The 18,225-nt window shown below is 42.1% G+C and overlaps 1 protein-coding gene across 6 annotated transcripts in view; it reads left to right on the top strand.

The window, feature by feature from the left end:
* LOC108599571 (four and a half LIM domains protein 2) overlaps positions 1-18,225 on the top strand; it is a 51,065-nt gene that overhangs the window by 20,903 nt on the left and 11,937 nt on the right. For 2 of the 6 annotated variants that reach the window (XM_017986491.1, XM_017986490.1), the window contains 2 exons: positions 7,279-7,655; positions 7,715-7,959. In XM_017986491.1, coding sequence (XP_017841980.1) covers positions 7,279-7,655; positions 7,715-7,959 — 622 coding nt within the window. Of the gene's footprint in view, positions 1-6,956; positions 7,157-7,278; positions 7,656-7,714; positions 7,960-9,384; positions 11,954-12,013; positions 12,062-12,200; positions 16,717-18,225 lie in introns of those variants that run through there. The other 4 variants (XM_017986492.2, XM_017986489.2, XM_017986487.2 and 1 more) reach the window with 4 other exon arrangements.

Genomic DNA, 18,225 nt, shown 5'->3' with positions numbered 1-18,225 from the left:
TGTCCGGCAAACGTGCGCGCCTCTAATTAAGTGCCCAACGAGCTTTACCTGCTTCATCAATCTTGGCTACACCTAGAGCTATATATATATATCTATATTAGTTACTTGTGGCTACTTTAAGCATTAGCACAATTGTAGCCAATTAATCATTTTATGTTCGCGATTTATGCATTAAAAATATGAAGCCAACTACAAAAAAAAAACTCATAAATTACACGCAAATGAATCTTCATGCGCTTGATCATTGTCTGTACTGTGGGGAGCGGGGGGAGGTGGGCTGGTTTGGTTGGCTGCCGTCATAACGTAAATTTTAGCGAATTTCAGACATGTTGTCTTTTATCTTGGACTGCCCCCCACCCACCATTCGGTGCGTATGGCTGTCCATCAGTTTCCTCTTGCCCGACTCTTGACGGCTCTTGAGGGTCTGTTGACTTTTGTGCGCGCACGCCATGAATGAAAACACTTGGCCACAGCAATCAGCACCCGCCCAGGCCATTACCCCTGCATGCGCCCACCAACCCCTTTTAACATTTAGATAGACTACAGCACACGTTTTGTATATTTTTAGTGCAAATATACAAAAATTTACTTAAGTTTAGTGTCTTGCAGTTAGAACTTAAACGCACATGAATTGCTCTTAAAGCAAGAGTATACCCAAAGCATATAATACACTTTGTTTTATTATATTTAAATAGAAAATACATTTGACCACAACAATAATTAGTTCTAATTTTGCAGTCTTCTCTTTAAATGCACTTTGGTTGCTCTTAAAGCAAAAGAACCCATCAAATTTAATACACTTTGTTTATTAATATTTTAATATTGACAGCAAATCAAAGTTTATTTCAAATCAAGTTTTATTACTAAGCAATAAACCAATAATTAGTATTCTAAATTTTGCAGTTGCGACTTTGCTTCTTCCTTTAGTCCATATAATCCAATCAGCCAAGAGTAGTGCCAAACGATTCCAATGGCATCATAATATTTTAACGGGCCATTTGCGTAGTCTTTATAGTTGCTGCTTGTGCTGCTGACAAACTAATCTTGCTCCTAACTCCCCCTTGAGCCCACCCACTAGCCATTTCCAGTTACATTTCAATTGGCCTTTATGGCTACTTAGTTGCGATTTACTCAGTGTTTGTTTATAAATAAATACTTGTAATTTGTTGCATGTTTATGTGTGTGTGTGTGGCAATCAAAGCGCAGCAATTTGTCGCTGCCATTTGATAAATGCGTCTGGCCACTTGTGCTTGCGTTTGCTTTGACTATGACCTTGGCCGCCTTGGATGGAAAAAGCACAACTAAGCCCTGGGCTACAACTACAGCTAATAAATGCAACGGCTGTTGGCCATTAATTATGTGCCGTGCTGTTCTCTAGGCCCCCCACCCCCCATTCACCAATGATCTAGGCAAGTTGCAACTGTGGCAGGGGCACACACAACTTTATGCGACTCCACAGGCAGCCAAGCGCACTACCTGTTGACTCATTAGCTGTGCTACCTGCCCAACATTTTACACACACACACACGTGTGCTGCGTGTGCCGTGTTAATAACAAAAGAACCAACTCATTGGCATTGCTAATAAGCGTTTGCTGGTTGCCATTGATGCAGCATGTAATACATTGGTATGAGCCGTTATACTAATGTGGCTAAAAGTTAAGCATAAAAAATAATGCGCTCATATAATTAACCATACTTAAACAAATATGCAAACAGTTAAAATAAAAGGCGTAAGCAGCCCACACAAAATTCATGAATTATTAAAATGCGAGTTCATTTCGTTACGTTACTGCCTTTGCTAGTGTTCAAAACATATTAAAAAGAATTCTCTATTTATATTTGCTTTCAAGCAATTAAAGCTATAAAAAATTATAAATAGTTAATAAATTAAAATGCAAGCTCATTTGCGTAAGTTTTTTAATTCATTAAAGTTTCATACTGTTTTGGCCCAATGTGCGGCAGTCATGTCATTATCACTGCTCACTTGCATTGCTCTCCCAATTTACACGCGCTCCCGTTTTTCACATGTGCTGCTCGTTTGCTGGCAGCGACGCCAAGAACAACAACAGCAAGCTTAACATATGCTCCCCACCCGCACTCACACGCTTGCTGCTCTCTCTCGCTCTTTGAGTTGGCTGCTCTGCTAACGCTGACGCTGGCAGCGCTCACGAGCACGCACCAAACTTTGCACGAATGCTGCTGCTGCTCACGAGCTGTCACGAGAGCTCGCACCGCGCGCTGGGCGGTTATAAACAGTTAGAATTGAATTGTGTTACGGTGCGGTTGTCGCGGTGTCAGCGCCTCAAGTTCGCTGTTTTAAAAAAGTTTTGAAGTTGGCGCGTATTTCGGCGCGTTTTCTTTTTGTTTATATGCTTTTGTTTTGTTTATATTTTGGCAAGGTGCAAAGACATATTAATTACATAAATAAATTAAAGAAATGTGACAGCTACAAAGAATCCTCATGACGTCTCTGTGTGTGTGTGCTGTGCTCTCTCTTAAGAGCCAAATCATAATTGTTTTGTATTATTTTGGTTTCGATTTGATTACATTTCAACGCCTCAACGTTCTCTAGCTAGTCGCTGAAATTATGTTTGCATTAATAAGCCGCAAAAATAAAAAATATCATTGCGGAATTTTTGCTGCTGCTGCTGCTGTAGATCAAACAAAAATGTTGAATGTTAAAACAAGTGGCAGACAAGTGTTTTCATAATAAACTAGTAAACTTAAATAATTTATTGTAGAAGTGTAAAAAGCGTGGGGCCCTTTTAATAAATGCTGGTATTTTGCTATTGTTTACATACTACAAGTTCAAGTTTATGTGCGAAACAATACGAAGAATTTCATTGAGAATTTATAAATCAATGGTTTATAAAGAGTTAACAAATTAATAGACTGTTGGTAATTTGAATTTAAGAGCAGTGAAGTGAAATTACAGCTGCAAGGGTTTAATGACTAAATACAATAAGAACGTGTATATACTAATTGTTTATTTTTAAATATCAGATGCAACCCCACGCTGCTGACATTTGTTGCGCCTCCTCACATTTATATAAAGTGCAGTAAGTCAAGTTTTTTCATGTAAAATTTGTAACACATTGTGCGCAGATTTTGCATTATGTTTATCCCGAAGCGACAACAGCTAATGCAATTTTCAATTTGACAACAACAACAACAACAGCAGCAGACAGACAGACTCCTGTTTGACTTGTCATGGCAACAGTTGCAGCTCAGCTGGCATTAACAGCAGCGCTCGCTCTTTTCCGCTCTCTGCCGCTCAGTTGCATATGTTAATTAACTACCTTGGTTGCTTTTGCTCTGTTGTCTGTGATATTATCGCTGGTTCGCTGCTCACTGATTCAATTAGCGGTTGCCAGCCAAACGCATAACTTATAAACTAACTTGACTACTTATACACATATACATAGATATGAATGTGTGGCACACTAGCCGGCAGTAAAGTGCATTATTCTATGCTATGCTTTACGCTCATTGTTATTGCTCTTCCTCTTGCGCTTGTTGTTGTTGTCGTCGTCGTAATCGCATTAAAAGTCATTTAATCGAAAGCGAAAAGAGAGTGAGCGCAACAAGCGCTTAAGCTTTGAAAGCAGTGCACTTGCTCTTTAATCATTTGCCAGCTTACGCTCTCCCGTTCTCTCGCTCCCACGCAGCTCAGCGTGTCCAGCAGACAGACACACACACGCACACACACAGCATTACAGTTATGCACTTATACCTTTGGGTTCATAATTGAGATTTGTAGCAGCGTCGTTGACTTTTATGCGCGCTTTTATTGTTTATTTCTTTTTATTGTTTATGTGGCGCAACATGCTCAATTATAGTAGAAAATTGGATTTTCCTCTACACACACACACACACACACAAAGCAGGTCAGCGCACACTCACATAAATTGCATAGGCTAGACTTGCTGCTAAATGTCACTTTGTCGCCAAAAACTTTAGCAATTGCCCAAGTAACACACACACACACACAGGCACACAAAGACACATGTGTATGCGTATAAATGAAAGTGACTTTGGGGCTTATCAATTGTAATTGCTGACTGTGGTTAACCCACTGCGTGTGTTCCCTCTGCCTTCAAAGAGCTACCAAAAAATTTGCCAAATGCTGCTGTGGGCAACAACAACAACAAAAGTTGTAGCTGCTGCTGCCTTTCTATCTATATCTACGTGTGTAGCAAGCGCGCTTGGCTTTTAATTACATTTACTTATCTCTGGCAGCAAAAACTTTTGGCAGCCACTGCTCTGCATTATGCTTTTGAATACCCTGTAAATGTATAAAACAAAAGGCAGGCAACATTCTATAAAGCGCAAATATAAATAAGTATATGTGGCTAATTTTGTTGTCGCTGCTTTGTTCTTTGTTCGCTGACAATGCGTTGATTGCATAGGGATAGGCCTATCAGTAAATTACATACATATTTATGAGCTTCAGACACACAAATTCAATTAAATATGAATCTCTGCATAGACAACAGACAACAGTTGTGCTAATCTGGCATGAAGCACGTTTTAATAGCACATCATGTTTATATAGCAGCGATAAGAGCTGGCCTGGGCCCATGAGCTAAATTATAAGACAACGTATACTGCAGTTATATTAGTTATCTTTGTTTGTAATTAGTGCTGCTACAGTCAAGGTCTTCTAATAATGATATTGCAGAAATTTGTGTATTTATTTATAGCATTCAAAAAGACATCACGAGTATTAATTAAAACAAATGCGTCAATGTGGCAAAGACTGCAAATTTGCTTATACACATATTTCGAAAAATATCAGCTATATAAGCTTGGAGTTTGTGTGGCCAGATGTTATTTGATAAGTTTCCGAGAACAAATGAATTAATCAAGTGCGAGTGAAGAATACAAAATTGATTGCTTTACATTTATTTGCAAGCTCAAATCATTGCTCAATTATATTTCTTTTACTTTTAGCTTAGCTTAGCTTTCATCTCAACTTTTAGCCAAGATACTTATCTAAATTAGCAATTATTTTGCATCCACAGTCAGCAAACATAACTTTGACATAAATCTAAATTGCCCCAGCCCCAGCCCCATACCCAACTTGACTGTGATTCATTCAAGATTTACATTTGTTTATGCCTCTCTCAATTTCCATATACTTACAAGTATTTTGCAAACCTGTTGCACTTTCCGCATTTGTCAGTCGTGTCCAATTAGCAACAATTTCTCATGTTTGTTTGCTCTGCGTGTCTATTAAAGGTCACTTGGCATTATATTATTTTTTTTTATTAGCTGCAAGTGATAACATTTAAAGAGCTAATGCGTTTGGCTTATCTGTGGCGCTCGCTGTCGGTTTTAATCATTGCGCGCACCTTTTAGAAAATTATTACGCATTTTATTGTTATTTCCTTCGGTCACACTCAAGCGCATTCTCTGCTTCTTTTCTTCCTCTTTTTTCGTGGCTGTTGACAATGTTTTACTTTTATTTTGGTCCCCCTAACGTGATTACTTTTGTGATGACATCACGCAAGGCTTAAAGGTATGCGAGCAGCTCGCTGTTTTATTTATTTATTCTTTTTTTTTTTTTTTATTAATCTTATCAGCAGTTGTTGGCTCTTGACATGAAGCGATGCGTTTAACTTTACCTTTACCTTCAGCTCTTGCTCTTGCGTCAAGGAGAATTTATTTTTGGTGATGAATAAAGTAATGTAGAGAGAGAGAGAGAGACAACATAGTTAATGCCGTTAGCGCTACTGCTGTAAAAGTAACATTTTTTAAAATGATAACGTATCTTATGTTATGTTAACATAATTTTGTTATGCTTGCAATCAGTAAATTGAATCTTCTTTAATCTAGAGTTATGCTATTTTAAATTTTGTTAACAGAACAATGTTATAATGTTTTCTTTCTTTGTCAGTATATAAGCATTTAATTAAATTAATAAGTTGCTATAAAAAACAATAAGTTAGTTTTCTTATACGTAGAATTCTGTAACATTTTTTTTTTAACAGCGTACAAAATTTGCTTATGAATGATAGACGCTGTTAACATACATTTAAAATTGTATTAACAGAACTATGTTAGTCATTTTATTTGGCGTAGAATTCTGTTAACAGCGCAATGTTAATAAAATAATTTTCTTATTTGTCAGCGTACCAAATTTGGTTATTGAATGATAGATGCTGTTAACATGCTTATAAAATTGTATTAACAGCAGTATGCTATGTTATTAACATAAGTCAACTTAGGTTAGGGTACGAAACTTACACTCTGTGCAATTTAACTGCTATCAAGCTATAGCGCCTAGATTTCTCCCCACCCTCTGACCATATGAGCCTTGCCGTATCCGTATCCAGCCATCCGTATCTAGCTACATGTGTAGCGTACATAGTTTTTATCTGACTTGTTGGCTCTTACGCACAATTAGTGAGCGTTGTGGGCGTATTTATGACGCTGATTGTTTGTATTTAATTAAACAAATAATTAAACAAGGCGTTTATCTGCAGCAGCAGCAGCAGCGCTAAACAATGCGCATAGGCAAAAGCAAATAAATAAAATAGTTGCTGCTGATAGTAAACAAAGCAGAGAGTGTGACGCGCCTTTTGTTGTCTAAAGGTTAAATTAACACCTTAATCAAAATGTCAATGAGCATATAACGGTGCGCAAACGTGCCAATTAAACTTAAACAAAAGTACTTAAAACGCAACTTATTTTCCACTTAATAAATAGTAGGCGCCCAGCTGCTGCAAAGGCCGTCTGAGCAGCAGAGAAAAAAACAATAAACGCAGACAAAAAAAAAAAATAAAAATCATATTCTGATGAGTCAACTGTAATTGAATACAACAGACCAAGTTAAATTAAAAAAGTGCACAAATATAAAAAACACTCAAAACGCCAAGAGAAACAACAGAAGTAAAAATAATAAGCAATAATAACAAGTTAAACGTAATCAGCATTAAAAACGGAAAAAAGGCAACAACAAAAAAGTTAATAACAAAGTTTCGCACATAAAATGGTGAAAATGCTCGATCTGGAACGTCACAACGAGTGCCCACTGTGGGCGGCCATGGCCTCCGATGTGCCCTGGACGGGAATGCATTATGCTTGTCTCAATGTTTTAAGCATTTATTGCAAAGTATTTGATAGAAAAGAAATTTACGATCTCATTGTAAGGTAAGCTGCCGCTAGAGGGCGCTAGCAGCAAAAGCTTTTACGCAGCAGCGTAAATAAATTAAGTTAAGCAAACGCTTTCGACTGTTAGATTCAAAATTTGATTTGTTTTGTTTGCTTTGCAGAAAAACTTGCCAATCCTGCAAATGTCCTAGGGAAGCGCATGCGATTTATCAGCAACAGACGACCAATGTGCATGAGCGTTTGGGCTTTAAGCTAGTCTCGCCGGCAGAGTCCGGCGTGGAGCCGCGAGATTTGGGCTACACTTGGGTGCCGCCAGGTGTGCGCGCCTCGGCGCGCATTAAGCGCTACTTTGAGCAGCTGCCGGAGGAGAAGGTGCCACAGCTGGGCAGCGAGGGCGCGCGCTTGCGTGAGCAGCAGATCTCATATCAACTGCCCAAGCAGGATCTGTCACTGGAGCACTGCAAGCATCTCGAGGTGCAGCATGAGGCAAGCTTTGAGGATTTTGTTACAGCGCGCAATGAAATTGCACTGGATATAGGTGAAGCTACCAAACTCAATTAATTAATTTGTATTGGCATTAACTTTTGCTTTCTCTAGGTTATATCAAGGATGCGCCCTATGATGAGCACTGTGCGCATTGTGATAATGAAATAACCGCAGGCGAGCTCATTGTGGCCGCACCCAAATTTGTGGAGTCGGTCATGTGGCATCCGAAATGCTTTAGCTGCAGCACCTGCAACGAGCTGCTCGTGGATCTCACCTACTGTGTCCATGATGATAAAATCTACTGCGAGCGTCACTATGCGGAAATGTTAAAGCCACGCTGCACGGGCTGTGATGAGGTGAGTCCACACGCACGCACACACACACGCACACTTATAGTTTATTGTAAGCGCGCAATGCTTAGCACACTTTCAGGCGCGTTTTTGAATTCAACTCGACATATGTGCGTTATAATTTTCTTTTATGGGCTGTCGCACGCAGTCAACTCAACCTTTAATGTTCAAGGTGTGTTCACTGTTTCCACTGTGCGCATTTCCTACCACCGTATGCCATTTTCATTGAACTTCATTTGCTGTCAGCTCTCCCCCATTAAAAGCCCAACTTGTTCGCTATATTGGACAAATGCAGCAAAAGTGATAGTCAGTTGGCTGTTGACAGTTCATTGCCAGCTTTGGCGCTTGACGTGTTAGCCACGGGATTTGCTAGTAAACAGTAAAAAGATTTCCAACTTTAAGTTGCAAACAGTGTAAGAGCCAAAGAAGTTGCAGTTAATCTAAAGCTAAAGTTAAGCATTGCTTGTGTAAATAATTTTAATGTAATATAACAAATTATAGCAAAAAGATTTTGAGTTCAAGATTGCAAGCAGTGCAAGAGTTTTGTGGCAAGAAGTTGCAATTGCTGCTCTTCTATATATAAAAATTGTTTGGGTAAATGATTTGCATCTATAATAATAATATATTATTATTTAATTAGATCAGTGCTATATCAGTCATAAAATGTTTTTAGTTAGTTAGTTTTATTATAAACATTTATTGTGTAAATTATTTGAATCTAAAATAATATTATACATATTATATTTAATGTTATATTTAATCCACTTTGATGGAACTTTTAATCCCTTTAATAGTCCATCCGTAAAAAGTTCTTAAGGCCAAGCATCATTCTTCTCATTTACCTGCTGGCCATAGATCATCATCATAATTTTTTTGTATCTGCTGCTTCAGCTGTTTGCACACTTTCGCTTTCAACACAAACTACACACACTTGAAACATTTTTATGTATTTTTGGCACATATTTTTTTAAAGATATTAATAGTTTGCTAGCTCACACTCACAGCAATATATAAATACATATTTTAATGTTGTTTATTGAGTCAAAGAGGCTAAGAGAGCGCGAGAGTGTTCAATTTGTTGGCTACAAAATTTATGGCAGCAGCAAATGCAGCGAGCAGCGGCATTGGCCATGCCACTACCAAAAGCTGGCGAAGGCCAAGCATGAAAATTGAAAGAAAACAAAGAAAATTGTAACTAAAGCAAAATTTGAAAAATAAGCAAATGCGAATGCGCTGCTAAAACAAAATTGTTGCAAAAATATACAAATGAGTTAGATATATATATAGTATATATAATGCGCTGCTATATGTTGCCGTCTATTGTCTATATATATTTAGTATTTGAAAATCGCTCGCAATTTACAAATCGTGCTGATTAGAAACGCTTGGGCCAATTTCGTGTGCCAAAATACCCAAAGCACTGTCCATAGCCCCCCGCTCGTCTCTCATTTGTCACCAATGTGCAGTGCTTTTGTTTTTTACGTTCGGGGGCCGCCCTTAGTTTTGTTAATCAGTTGCAAGACGATCGATTAACTGGCAACGTGTGTGCTGCGCCCCAAGCTCGCCGGGTCTGCAAAAGTGAAAAGTGTATAGTGCTTGGAAATCAAATAAATTTATGCCTAAAATAAAATAAAATAAACAAAATTTGCGCAAGCATCTGCTGTATGTGAAAATTCGACAACGATTTGAATAAACGCTCAAGAAATTCGTCATTTGAAAAATTTTAATTGAATTACCTAATCACTTGCGCCCCAACGCGACTGCTGCTCTCAGTTTTGCCTGCTCTGCTGAGTGCGTATTTTATATAATAGACACACTCACACTCTCATAGACAGCTGGCTAAGTGGACTGGGTGCCCATCGTACATAGCATTGGCCCCACATTGCAACGCTGGCTGGCGCAGTGTGAGCGTCTGGGGGTTACGCAAGCGAATAGAAACAGATTCTCGGCCATGGCTGCGGACGAACTGCTGACCGGCGTCGGTGAGTTGCTGTTCTCGCTGCTGATTGGCTATCTGGGCGCCTTGGAGTTTGCCTTTGTGGCACGTCAGCTGTACCATTGGAGCTGTCAGCATCCCAATGGCAGCGAGAATGCGGATGCGGCTGCCGATGCGGAGGAGCTGCCGCGTCTACGTGAGCGACTGCAGCGCGAACTGGATGATGCAGCAGCGCGTGAGTCAGCGGCGGGTAACAACAAGGTCATGCAGGATGGCGTCATCTATAGCAATGGCTTTCGTGTGGAGTCGCCGGAGGATAAACGCAAAGCGCTGGCAGCTGAGCTGGAGCGTCAGCGTCATATAGAAGAAGATACGCGCAAAGCTTTAGCGCAGGCAGAACATAAATTAGCCGAAGAGCGCAAGCAAGCCGAGCAGGCACGTCTAGCAGCCGAACAGCAAGAGGCCGAGCGAAAACTAATCGAGGCGGAGCGACAGCGTGAAGCAGAGCAGCGAGCGAAAGAGGATGCCGAGGAGAATGTAAGAAAGCTGCAAGCAGCCGAAGCAAAACGCGCAGCAGAGCAACGCGAACGAGAAGAAAACGAACAGAAACTAAAAGAGGCCGAACAACAACAGCGCGAATTTGAAGAAAATGCTAGAAAACTTAGAGAAGCAGAAGAGCAGCGCGAAAGAGAACAGCGTGAGCTAGAAGAGAATGAACAACGCATACGCGAAGCTGAGCTGGCGAAAGAGCAAGAGCAGCGTGAGCTAGAAGAGAATGAACAACGCATACGCGAAGCTGAGCTGGCGACAGAGCAAGCGCAGCGAGAGCGAGAACTGCATGAAGCAGAGCTAGAGCGACAGCTGCTGCTGCAAGTGGATGAAGATGAAGAGCAGGCAAAGCGCGATAACGAGCTAGTGCAGCGACTTTTAGCCGCTGAGCGTGAACGCAAATTGAGTGCAACAGAAAGCGAACTAGAAGAAGAAGCGCTGCAGCTGGAGCAAGCGCGTCGCTTAGCAGCCAGCAAGGATAAACTCGAAAAGAAGCAAAAGTCCATTGAGGAAAATGCGCGACTGTTTATGGAAGCCGAAGAGGAAATGGTCATGTTGCAACAGCGCATGTTGCAAGCTGCACAGGAAGACGAATACGCTGGCATGGTGCCCGTAGTAGAAGAGCCGTGCATAAAAAAAATACTGCCGCCTCGCTTTGAAGCACCCGACATGGATGATGAGGAGCCCATGATGGTGCAACGCGTCAAGACGCAGTTCGGGCAAAGCAGCAACGCCAGCGAAGAGCCCTATGCAAGCAAAAGCAAAACTTTAATGTTTCCCAGCGTTGATGATGAGGGTTCCTCCGTGGAACCCAATTCCAGTCAACAGTCTTCATTTAGCACACAAGCCTCAGAGGAGCGACCACTCATACTGGCAGAGAATGAACGCGAGCGTCCAGAGCCAGAGGGTGAAGACAATGTGCCTGAATATACGGAAGAGTATTTGCGTTCCTTGGACGGCATAAAGCAGCGTCCGCTTGTGCGTGAGGATGGCTCGGGACGTAGACGCGCTTTTAAAAAGCGACGCTCTAGCGGCAGCAGCAATTCCTCACGCGAGTCACGCACATCACGCGATGAAGAGCTCAAAATGTTTACATCGCTGGAAGAAGAGGAGCTCAGGCATGGCGACAAGGAGGATTACAATCCTATAAAGTACAGCAGTGAGCCAACATTGCGTGTCAAGTCGCATCACAGACGCCACAAGCGCAGCCCGGCCAAGGATGTGAAGCCGAGCGGCGATGCTGGCGCAGGTTTGGAAATGTTGGGTGAAGAGCAAACAAATCCCTGGGGTGAGGTTATGCCCGAGCACTACAAAGATACAGAGTTCTGGAAGCGTGAGAAGGCCTTGTCCATAGACGAAGAGGAGCTGGAGCGACACTCAGCGGGTGAAGAAGTAGCCAAAGAGCTGCCCAAGAGCGAACCCAAGAGCAGCAGCTTTGAAGAAGCCAACGAGGCGCAAAATGTTGAAGCAGCCGCAACGTTACGGCAGCAGCAGCAGCACTCCAAGGAGCAACTGGTGAGCTAATGTGGCATTAAATAAATCAAAACACACTTACTTAAGCTTTTGGTGTACTAGGAAAAGGACAGCGCAGCACAAACGAGCAGCAGCGATATTAAAACCAATGTAAGTGGCAACGCCTCAGCAGCTTCATAATCAACACAATCATCTTCATCATCATCATCATCATTGCTTGGCTTTTACATTTAATGCTTAATGCCTAACACTTTGCTTTTCATATGCTTTTGCTATTAACCAACAAAAGCTGCAAACCTCCAGCACAGCAGAGGAGCAGTCCCGCGGCGGCTCACCCGGCATGCGTCGCAGTCCACGCATCGATGAAATGGATCACTACGAAGAGCGTTGGGTTGAGAACGAAGCAGCCAACAGTCCACCGCCCAGCATAACAATACGACAACCAGATACTGCTCCCTGGCGTGATGAGTACGGTTTGGTCATGGAAGGCCTCAGCGACTTTTATGACTTTACCGCATCCGTTAACCCATCAAGATCGCGCTCCAATTCGCGCAATCCCTCACCAACGCCCAAGAATGTGGCCAATCGCATGGATGTGGATCTGGAGCATACGCTAGAGATCTACGATGATACGCAGCAGGGCCTGCTAGCTGGCGAGCTCAACTGCGAAACTGTGCTGCAAATGTTAACAAGCAGCATGAATGGACATCAAGCCGAGCTGCCGCTGCAGAATGTTGCAGATGATGTCAAGCATGGCAGCAATCAGGTGGTGTCCATGGTCTATGAAACGGTGGATGAAAGCACGCAGACTACAATGAGCTTTGAGTCGGCAGTGGTAACGCAACAAGCGCGCGCACGCTCACAATCTTTGCCGGAAAGTCTAAGCGATTTCAATCAGCAGCAGCAGCAGGCAGCAATGGAGCTGGAAGTCAATGGCGTGGATGCTCAATTGGAGGCCGCATTGCCGCAGCCTGTTATCGAAATTAATGCGTTGGCTGATGAAGAGATGGAGCCAGCTGAAGTGCTGCCCACACGCGAGGAAATGCGTCTCTTTGTTGAAACTATGCGTGCAGAGCGAAATTCACGCTCACGCTCACGATCGCGTTCACCTTTGCCCACAGCTGATAATCTAGCGCGTAGCTTGGAGACGCGCAGACAAAAGCGCATCAGACAAAACGATGAGCTCTTTGAGCAGCTACAAGATGTGAAACCAGCAAGCTCAGCTGCGCCGCTTAATGTGCCTATGATATCCATAGAAGCTGCTGATGAGCCACCCAACGTGCCCATGATATCCATAGAAGTAGCTGAAGAGCCAGTCAAAGATGAAATGGAAGATACGCCCGAGAGCATGGCCAAACTATTTGCTGAGCTGCGTATGAATCGTTGTCGCTCACACTCGCGCTCACGCTCAAAGTCTCCATTGCCCACTGCTTCGAATATAGAGCAGAGCTTGCAACACAGACGCGAGAAGCTGATAGCTCAGAATGATGCGTTCTTTGAGCAGCTGCAGCGAGCGGCAACCCCAGAGCCAGAGCTGCGCTTTGAATATGTAGAGGAGGGCGCTGCGCTAGCAACAGGCAGCGATCGTGATATGAGATCCTTGTCACCCTCACGCTCTAGGTCACGCTCTAGATCACATTCAGATGGGGATGACTTTGAGCTGAGTGCAGCAGAAAGAGAGGAAATGGAAAGATTGTTGGCACAGCAGGCCAAGGAGCATAAGCTGGACTTGCAGGCGCTGCGGCAGCTGCGAAATGCCAGCGAGGAAATGGAGCTAAGAATGGCAACGCCTGAAAGATTACCCGACTACGATAGAACAATGTCGGAGCTAGCTAGAGATTTAAAAGATGAAATGGTTATAAGCGGCTTTAAGCGCTCCACCTATGTGGGTGAATCGCTAGAGCTGGGCGAGAACTACGAGCAGCTGCGTGAGGAGGCGGCGCACTTTAGACGCTCGCGTACCCCATCACCCGATCTAAGCGTCGCTAGAGAGAAAGCAGCTGCTCAACGTGAACTGCAAGCTGCCATAATAGATTCGCTAGTCAGCTCAAGCGGTCAAGAGGAGAATCGCTTGGGCGCCAAGCCTAAAACGAATGAATACGAACGCAACTTCTCCGAGCAGCTCAAGGATACGCAGCGCATGCAACAACAAGCCTTGGAAAGCGGCTTTAAACGTTCTACCTATGTGGGTGAATCACTGGACCTGAGCATTGACGCCGAACTGGATGAAGCGCGTGCGATGTCGGATTTTCAACGCTCACGCAGTCAGAGTCGCTCACCAGCGCCCGCTGAGGAAACCAAGCTGGATGCCTTTACCGCTTCCAGCGTTAACTTTCAAAACTTTTCGCGCTATCTAAACACAGATTTTTTAGAGAGTGAGCGACGCGCTTCAGACTCAGCGCTTATACAGCTTGAGCCTTATGCCTATGTAGATCCAGAGGAGTATCATCATTATAGACGCTTCTCGCTGGCGCAGGAGCAGCCTGTAGAGGAATACCCAAGCGATGAGTGTGTTTATATATCACAAATTGAAGTGCATTCGCTTACAGGCAAGCGCACTTGGATTAAAGAGGATTTTTATACACACGACTTGCGCAGCTTTAATGAGGAGATGCTTAGCTTTGTAGAAGAAGAGCGCAAAAAGTCTGCGGAATACCTAAGCGAAGGCTCTTGGGCACAAGCTGTGCTGGCTGCTGAGGCAGAAGCAGCTGAGTTTGATGCCACTAGCGCTATATATAATTTCGATATTGTTGAGGCACAAGAGGAGTTTAGCAGCAACGACGACAATGACAGCGAGGATGAGCGACAAACTGTTGTTGAAATCGACGACGATGAGGAATACGAATTTGAATTAGATGAGGGCATCTCAGACAACAACGAACGCACACAGCCCACAGACGAATCGCATCATGATACTTCAGAGTGTGAGGAAGCTGAACGCAATGCAGATCGTTATGCTAATCGTGATGCGCAAGATTGGGAGGAAGTCGATAATGTGCAGGATTATGGTGAATTTGGCTTAGACGATGGCGCTGTAGGTGGCTCCGATCCGGATTCGTTTATAGAACAGATATACAAAGATGCTGTGAAGAATCGCAAGCAGTCCGGCATACTGAGAGATTATGAGACTATGATACAGGAGCAGCTAACAACAGAAACGGAAGAGCAGAGCGATTCGGATAAAGAGCAAAATAGTGCAGAAAGCGAACGCTATGCGCTGTGGGCAAAGACACGCGAACTGAGCAGATCGGAGGAGCGCAACAGACATAGGGAAGTGGATCTCGCACTTGGCTTAATAGAAAGCGAGCGTAGAGATACTGAAATGCGCTATCTGAGCGATGCCCACATGGCTGCGCGTCAATCTGCGCGATTGCGTACGCGTTATGGTTACAATCCGCAACTGCAAGTTGATGTAGAGGATGATGATATAGAAGTTGATCTGAACTACAAGCCAAAGCGCGAGTATAATTGGCGCAAGAACTTTAAGCTGGATGATGACAATGAAACGCCGCAGAGCGAGGCACAGCTGGAGGAGCAAAAGAAGCTGAGAGAGGAATACGAACATGAGCAACTGGTGGCGGATACTTTGGCTGAGGAGAGCTACGCAGAGCGGCAGCCTGAGCAGCCAAGAGATGAGCTCGATTACACTGAAGAGGACTTGGCTGAAAGTATGGAAGCCTATGATGATCGTCGCTTTAGCTTGGGAGGGGAAAGCATAACGCTGTTCAGTCGCAGTCCAGTTAGAGAAGTGTTATCCGATGTGCCTGAGGAGGAGCTACCATTACCTGAGCAGCCATTGGCTGAGGAAAAGCCCAAGAAGAAAAAGAGCAAAAAGAAGACGCGCAAGGGCGAAGCACAACGCGATGACAACGACTCGGATAATGGCAATGCCAAAGAGGAGCGAGAAGCTGAAGCTGCTGATCCGCCCAAGCGTAAAATGCGCTCCAGACGCAGCTCCAAAAGCGGCTTAGCCAACGAAGAGACCAATGGCAATGGCAATGCGCTGTCTCCAAGGAACAGCATTGGCTTTGAAACGCTTCAGGACATAGCAGAATTTGATGCTGGCGAGGCGACAGCACAAAAGAAAAAGTTAAAGAAGCGCAAGAAGCTGAGCAAGGAGAGCAGCCTAACAGAGTCGGAGCAGCCCGCCAGCGTCATGGATGCAGCTTTGGCAGCAGCGCTAGCTGAGATTGCGCCCATAACAGTTTCGGCCTCGACCAATCTAACGCCAGCTTCAACCCAAGCGAATCTGCTTTCCAGCATAAGCTCCGCTAGTCTTTGCATCACACCTGCCTCATCCTTTGATGAGCCAGACAGCGCCATCTCCTCCTCGCTTAGCAATGCTACAGCTGTCAGCTCAGTAGTAACACCCGCACGCTCTGTCGTTGACACCTTTGACATACTTAAGGATGCCAACTTTTATCCGCTTTTCTGAACTACACTTGGTTTATATATTAAATTTATTATTTATTTCTCTTATAGACATGTTCATAATGCCCACAAAACTCAAAAATATCCCAAAAAAATTGTGCACGCTGTTCAAATTCACACACCGCGCTGCCCGCAAATGCACTGAGGAAAAATGCTCACATTATCAGATTCAGATCAGATATGTATTATACTAACGACACGACCACAACGACAAATGAGTATCCAAAATATATATTATTTAATTATTTATTTAACGTTAAATGAAAATAAAATGAAACTAATTTAAATTTTAAGCTTTTAGCGTTGTATATAAATATCAAATGATGTAAAGATTTCATTCATTCAGCTAAAAATAAATAAATCCCAAACAAAAATGTGCTGCTATTTGTAACTGTAAGTTTAAGATCAACAGCACAGTCTCTCCCAACTGCATGCAGCCAAGTGCACTGACATTCAGTGACAGACAGACAATTGGCCATATAGATTTATATATATACCATATGCTTGGCCCAATTTGCATTTTGGCTTCTGAGCAATTGCATGATGTCATCGCTTAAGTTCTCAACAACAAAAAGCAAATAAAAGAGGACATGAGACATTTAATGGGCTGCGCATTTTAATGCGCTTGTCATACAGAAATATTCATAATAATATCAAGATTGAGACCAATGTGCTTAAATTCGTATAGGCAGCAGCATTAAAATTATTCGTACATTAAAATTGTTCTGCGCCCAAAAGTATACTGTAAGCTTTAAGTGCTATTGTTAGTAAATTTATGTGGTTTTATATTTTTATTCTGTGTGTGTTTTTTACTTAAAGTCTTTCATATGTGGACATGCCAAGCCTTTTGACTTTGCGTTGAAATATTGCTGTCAAGTTTTTCGTGTCACAGTCTTTGTCAAATTAAGCGTCAAATCACAATTTATAAGTGACTAATACTCTTTGCTAAAGATGCGATTACTTTGGCATTAAGTGTGTATTTTGATTGAAGCAAACAATAAGTTTTTATATGGAAGGCTTCAGCAAGAATAAATTAAGACAACACAGACTATATAAATTATTTAAAACATTTAACATTTATAGAAATTCAATTCGATAATCTATATAAATTAACTAAATTAATTTTTAAATATTTCTATAACAATATTAATTAATAGCAAAGCTAACACAGACTATATAAATTATTCAAAATATTTTATTTTTTATAGAAACTCAATTTGTATCTATAAAAATTATCTAAATTTTATTTGAGCTTATACAATTAATTTTTCAAATATTTCTATAACAATATTAATTAATAGCAAGTATTTTGAGCTGCTAGTTCATTTATTTATTTTTAAAATATGATCAATTGATTTAACAGAAACCAATACAATTAATTTAAAATATTTCTATGACAATACGGATACTATCGTTAGCAACTTTCTATGCTGCAAAGTCATTAATTTGATTTATTATTTATGCTTACAGAGCATTTAGCTCTCGTTAAGCGACAGTCACCTGCGCTGTCTTTGGGGTGTGAAAAATTGTTTTGCATTTTGAGAATATTAAATATTGTACATTTCATGCTAAAATACTTATGACAACAAACAGCAAAGTGTGTCACTTGAGTGATTTGTTTACGTAGCTCAATTTGTGGCCACTTTGTGATGCGTTGTGAGGTCCCCGCGCCTCACAATTCGCTTGTTTTGTTTGCTTTGTATGCGCAATGAGTGCAGGGCCTTCTAAATTGCGTAATAAACCGAAATATATATGAAAGCATCATTTGCGTTTGCAAAATGCTACATTTGCCAAAAAGTCTTATTCAATAGTTTTGTGTGTCTTTGACATGAATTCATTTTTCTTATGCTTAAGACCAGCGGGCGCACTTTAAAGTGGAATTT

The sequence above is a fragment of the Drosophila busckii genome, chromosome 3L (assembly GCF_011750605.1).
Source record: "Drosophila busckii strain San Diego stock center, stock number 13000-0081.31 chromosome 3L, ASM1175060v1, whole genome shotgun sequence".
NCBI lineage: Eukaryota > Metazoa > Arthropoda > Insecta > Diptera > Drosophilidae > Drosophila > Drosophila busckii.
The sequence above is the reverse complement of the archived record's forward strand: the minus strand, read 5'-3'. Positions and strand labels throughout refer to the sequence as shown.